Here is a 6,452-nt window from a genome sequence, read left to right on the forward strand (position 1 = left end):
TAGCCTTTTTTTTTTTTTTTTTTTTTTTTTTAATATATTACATTTTTTTCATTACATCCTTTTTCAGTCTTACTTGTAGAATGCTACGGTTCAAGTTACTGATAGTTTCTTCCTCCTATTTTCCTGTGGTCCTCTCTTCTTCCCCCTTCTTTTAAATGCACGGAAGTACCTTTTAGTCAAGATCTATATAAGTACTTACATAGATTTTGCCTTTTAGTTTCGTTTGCACTTCCTGCTATTTGTGTACAAAGTGTGATATTAGGCTAGGAATATGATAAACACATTTTAATAAATGAAATCTTTAATAAAAAAGAACATCGGTATTAAACAATATCCTATTGAGACTTCTCTTGACAGTCCTGAGAGAAAACAATTGAGATAAAGTTGGCTTGGCATTTTAGCTTCTTTGCACTTGTTGTCATGTCCTGTAAAGAAGGCTAAGAAATTGGTTCAGTTACTATGGCCACAGTTGGGGCTTCACCTTTTGGGGGATCCTGAACAAAATATATTGTGAGATTGCAACCAATGCATACTGTAGTCATGAGGAAGGTGACCACATTCACAGAGAACCTGGAAGGGCAGAGCTCCATGTAGCACATTGGGCATTCTTCAATTGCCTTTTTAACTACATAGTAATACCCATCTTCAGGTGTCTTGACAAATCTTACATGCGCATTTCTCTTCTGGGAATTTGTTAGTGATTGGAGTGAAATGTCTTTTGTGGTTGTTCGTTCAGCGCGTTGACATGTCTTTCTTGGCTTCATTTCGGACTTTGGCTTTGATTTATTGGGGGTTTTGGTCGGATCTTTGTCCTTCTCCATCTCAGAGTTGCAGTAGTCGTGAGCCACTTGGTACTCAACCATTTCTTCTAGATGTTGAAGATTATAGGACTGGGTGAGTAGGATCTCTTCTGGTTCTTGCTCTTGGCTGTGACACTGGCCATCAGTGGTACTATACATTGAAATGGCATCTTTCTGCTTAAATACCTCCAACTGTGATTTGTTTTCCTGATGCTGTGACCTTTCGGGCTTGTGTGGGAATGTGGTACTAGTTTTTTTCTTTGAGATTTGACCCAGCTTCTCCCTGCATCGTAGTATTGCAGAATTCCAGGGTGGTCTTAGCTTCACTACGTCGAGTTCTCTGATATATGATGAAATTTTCTTGAGAATATGTCTTTCATCTGTTGGACAACCACTGGGTGTTATGTCGTGTATCAGTCTGGTTTTTAGAAGTTTAAATGGATCGTGTAGGTAACTAAGGTTATGTTTGCATGTGGTGTGGCTTGTAAATGCAGTGGTTATTTCCTGAAAATTTAGGCAATTTATAAACATTACATTGCAATCTCTACACTGAGCTTTCCCAAACAAGAGATGTTTATAGATTTTTTTTCTTTTCACTAGTTTTTCACAAGTGTAGCAATATATATAGTTCTTGGGAAGTGACAATTTTGTTCCTTCCTCACTTCCACTCTGGTGTGGCTTTACAGGCTCTGAACGTAGATGCGTTTGGAATGGATTGGAAGAAAATGCTATTACGTTAGCCTTCCCCCCTCGTGTCTTGCCTATATTCTCCCATACCAAAGAAAGATTTTCAGAATCCCTTGCATCGGTATTCGTGTATCTACTTTTATTATATAAGCTTTCTTTGTTCACATCTGTTATACCTGGCAAAGTAGATGCTCCCAAAGGACCCATAACCCTTGTCTTTCGTTGTCCATTCGGGTTGTGAATTTAGCGTTTTCTTCAGCTTCTTCCATCGTTTGCGTTTTTGTGCATCAGGATGGGGAACCAGGATCCTCCAAGAGAAGGTAGGGTGGCTGGCATGAGGCTGCATGTTATCAGCTGATGATAAGAGGTCTGGATACACTTTCCACTGATGTTGTGCCCAAGTGAATGCCTCTTTGTCTCTCTTCACAAGACAATGTGGCCCCAGCATTGCCACTCTTGCCACGGTAGAGGTCTTGACCCTCGTGACGCACCTGAAAGAATCAATAAAGGAATGTTTGAATTTTTCCATCTATGCACTCGGTTCTATTTTATTCTGTTGACTCTCATGTGCTTCTGTTAAAGGTGTAAATTGTCTACGTTACTGGCTGAAGATGCATGTCAAAATCTGTTTATCTGTATCTTGATGGTAGTTACTGGTATTTAAGTATATGGATAATGGTCTTTAGTGCCTTTATTTTAATCGCGTGTACATCCATTTGTTTTCCTAATCATAAACTGATTTTCCTAAAAGATCCTGAAAATCTAAAAGAAAATAAACATAAAGAACAATATATTAATGATTGAAATACCAATATCATGTCGAGCTAGACCAGAATTTACTTAATAGTGAGTAAACCGATCCAAACAAAAAATATTTTTTCTCTTTGACCCACATTCCGACTCTAGAAAACTATTCACTCTTAAATGTTGATAAAATAACCAGTGGCACTACTGCAATTAAATCTTTGTATATGCAACAACTTTCATATTTTTGCACCATATATACACCTCATACTAGGTCAAGTTTAGCACTATCATTTCAAACTAACAGGAACTGCTCCAGGACTTGCTTTCTTTTCTCTTACACTAGTATATCAAAACCATAATTTATACACATATGATGATACATATTCAGTATCCAAATATTATTTTCCAAGTTCAAAACAGCTGATAGGCTACATGATATCGTGTTATGTACTTTGTTTTATTTTATTTTATACATTAATGAACAATAGCAAGGTAACCCACGCACTGTCTCTCCACTGAAAATTATACATTCATGGACAAGATGTAGGACAAGTTGCAAAAGCTATTGCTCCTAATACATGGGTGTCATGTAATATAATCAAAGTTTCCAGGGATTTAGACCTTTCCGTTATATTGGTTTCAGGTAGAGAGAGAGAGAGAGAGAGAGAGAGAGAGAGAGAGATAGAGATAGATAGATAGATAGAGAGAGAGAGAATAAGTGTGCGTGTGTGTGTGTGTGCGTGTGCGTGTGCGTGTGTGTGCGCGCGCGTGCGTGATGATACAAATACTATTTACCTATGCCATAAGAATGTGATTTATTTTTCACATTTAACTATTATACCAAACCTCTAATTTTAACTATTTATCGTCAGGCATCACCTTGGGAATCTCATCCATCGGAGCCTGGGAATGGTTAAACAAAATAATACATGAATTACATGAATACCTATGATAATCGGAATTGTCCAGTTGCGTGAGCTTCGGACCGAGAGGGAACCCTGAGCTCACTCGCGGTGGATAAAATAAAACACAAAACTAAGGAATATATCCATTTTGCTAATGGAAAACAAGAACGTAGTAATTACTATATCTATCTATATATATATTGTAAGTTTCCACGGTCCTGCGAATGAACAATATATAACTCGCAAAGTAGTCTGGTACTTTTTCTGTTTTATTTGAAGCTTCCATGATGTTTTGTTTCTAGTTGAAAATTTAACCGGCATTAATTAGTTGAATGGTTTTCCACCGCCTTTTTTCTGTGAAATAAAGAAAAATAACTAAAATCACAATGTTTTATAGAGTCTGGGTTTTCGAGATGCCACGGTCTTATTTTACCCTCAAGGTCGTATAAGGTAAATTCGTGAAAACAGTATTTCTTTTCTTTTTTCAGGCTCAGAGTTATAAGAAAACTCATTTGACTTGCAGCACCGTGGTAGCCCGGGGACTCTTTGCAAACGGTACCTTAGGATTTGAGAGGACGTTCTTTGTCCACTACAGGAGTTCATTTGATTGCGAAAAATAATCCTTTTTAAACACGACAGGCTCACTGTTCCTGTGGTAAACATCTAAATGGTCAATTGAAAAACAGTGCATATTTCAGTCACTGCTTTACTGCCTCCGCTTCCAAATGACATCAAAAACCTTTGTTCTTGGTCCCGCATAAGCCTCTAACCTTTTCTATGTAAGGTGCTCGATTTGGACTCAGGAAGACACCTCTGCAAGCCTAATCCCCCCGCCCTTTCTCTCTCTTGCCACTATCTCGTAGTTCAGCTTGGGAGAGGATGGGACTACTGTTCACTGCACCGAGGCTTGCTGGGTGTTGGAAAGAATTCATTGGCGATGGCTGAGCACTCTTCATATGGATTAGTATGCGTATACCCTTAAATTTTGTTACATCAAGGGCCGTTGCATCCATGAACAATGCTACCGAACTGGGAGTGGCTCTTGGGTCGTTACTATTATTACAATAAATCTACAGAACAATAAAACACGTTTGATGTAGCTTCGCTTTAAGTCGATTCCGTCATTCTCTTCTTGAGGAACACATTCGACTAAATAAAAATTTAAACATTCAGTTGCACTTCCCTCAAATTTTCACTGAAACATCAAGAGCAATCACTTACCTCAAAAATTCCAACAGCACTCAGTACATATCAGAAAGTTTCTGTTGATTATCTCACGTTATGATTTTTATTTTTTATGTTTTTTATTATCGTGACATTGAGAAAATTTCATCTATCGAGGGGGATTTCCACTCTATCGCCTGGTCGGGGATCCTTCCCACACTGCCGATTTTAAAGTTGCTTACCCCTTATGTAGACTCGCGCATGTCCTACGCGTCCTTCCATCCTATCGATTTTAGCCGCCAGCCAATCACCTCTTCGAATACAGACCTCTCGACCAATCACCGCTTCGCTTTAAGGTACATCTTGTAACACAGGTTCTCATTGGCTCTGTATCCACGTCTCTAGCGTTACGACCGACGTTCTTTTTCAGAATTTTTGAATTTTATACTGACGGTTATAAAGATCTTTGAAATGTTACTGGTTCCGAGAACAGAAAATCTTGATAATAAAGTTATAATGAATTAATCATTTTAAACTTTTTTTTCCCGTCAGGTTAGGCTTATGATTAATTTAATTTGCATTTTCTATTGTTCTCTTCCTCTTTCTTCTCCCATTTTTTTTTTCTTCTTTCACTTTTACTTTTTTTTTCCACTCCTCTCCATCGTCTTCCATCTCTCCTTCTCTCTTCTTTCCTTCCTTCTCTTTCGACCTTCCTTTGGCGATGAACCAAGTGCAAAGGGAGTGCGTAGGAGGCTGTATTGATTTGAATATAAATACTTTGGGTAACTTAGCTAAAACGAGTTAAATATGGTTATGGAAAACATGAGGCGGAACAAAGGCTTGCTTCGCTGTAGGTTTCCATTTCGAAATCCGGTTTGAAGAGGAAAATAGGCGGGAATCTGAATAATAGGTTTGGATATACAATAGGGATGATATTTAAGGGCCAGTATTATGTGTTTTGTATTTATCAGCCTGTGTATCTTCTCTCTCTTTCTCCGCTTTTCTTCTTCCTCTTTATAACCCCCTCCCCCGCTTTCTGTCTCTCTCTTCTCTCTCTCTCTCTCTCTCTCTCTCTCTCTCTCTCTCTCTCTCTCTCTCTCTCTTTCTCTCTCTCTCTCTCTCTCTAGCTATCTATCTATCTCTCTCTCTCTCTCTATCTCTCTCTCCCCTCTCCCCCCCTCTCTCTCTCCCCTCCCTCTCTCTCTCTCCTCTCTCTCTCAAACACACTCTCTTTCTCTCATTATGCACATGAATGTATAAATAGACAAATGGACAGATAGATATATAGATAATAAACAGACAGGTATATAGATAGATATACAGCCAGAACTCTTGTGGTGCAGAGTTAAACGGAATTCTAAAGGAGGGAAGGAAGAAGACAAGTAATAAAGCAAGAGGAGGAGGGAAAGGAGGAAGGACAAACAGGCAAGACAATCATAAGACGTAATGTCATCAAAGGAAGGCCAGCCAAAGGGAGTTCTTTGAAATACTCTCGTCTACAAACAACTCTTTGCTCTTGCTTTCTCTCTATCTCTCTCTTCTCTCTCTCTCTCTCTCTCTCTCTTTCTCGCTTTCTCTCTTTTTCGCTTTCTCTCTCTTTCTCTCTCTCTCTCTCCTTTTCTTTTTCTTTTCTCATTTTTTTTTTTTAGCATATTCTTGCTCTTACAGAAAATCTCTTAGTATCTGGGTCTTGTATTTCCACTTTAGATCCTCTGTGTCTCCTCCCTTTGTTTATCGTGTCCGTGTTTCATAATCTTTCATTAAAATATAGTGCTTACCGTGTGCGTGTGCGTGTGTGTGCTTAATAGAGAGGGAAAGAGAAAGGGAGAGAGACAAAGGTAGAGACAGAGAGAGAAAGAGACACTGAGACGGACAGACAGAAAGACACAGACAGATAGAGAGTGAGAGACGGAGAGACAAAACTCAAGAGGAAGTCTAAAATGAAGATTCAGAAATTTTACTTTGCTCTTCAGTATGCCATGTACTCATCTTCAAAGCCCAGTTCTTATTAACGGAGACATTAAGAATGAAGGCTTTTATTCTTATGTATCTATTTATTTTTCATCATTGTCTGTTGTCTCCGCCTCGAAGAATAGTCCTGAATAGTTAAAAGTTTTCAAGAATAATCGTCAAGAGATAAAACTGGAAT

The 6,452-nt window shown here is 38.6% G+C and overlaps 1 protein-coding gene across 1 annotated transcript; it reads right to left on the bottom strand.

Annotated features, from left to right (window-relative positions):
- Positions 1-283: 283 nt before the first annotated feature.
- Positions 284-4,508, bottom strand: LOC125034265. Its single transcript, XM_047626007.1, has 2 exons — positions 4,361-4,508; positions 284-1,978 (listed from the first exon to the last, which is right to left on the bottom strand). The coding sequence occupies exon 2, from the start codon at positions 1,692-1,694 to the stop codon at positions 438-440; it is 1,257 nt and encodes a 418-aa protein (XP_047481963.1). The 5' UTR covers positions 1,695-1,978; positions 4,361-4,508; the 3' UTR covers positions 284-437.
- Between the last annotated feature and the right edge of the window lie 1,944 nt (positions 4,509-6,452).

Source organism: Penaeus chinensis, chromosome 17 (assembly GCF_019202785.1).
Source record: "Penaeus chinensis breed Huanghai No. 1 chromosome 17, ASM1920278v2, whole genome shotgun sequence".
Classification (NCBI taxonomy): Eukaryota; Metazoa; Arthropoda; class Malacostraca; order Decapoda; family Penaeidae; genus Penaeus; species Penaeus chinensis.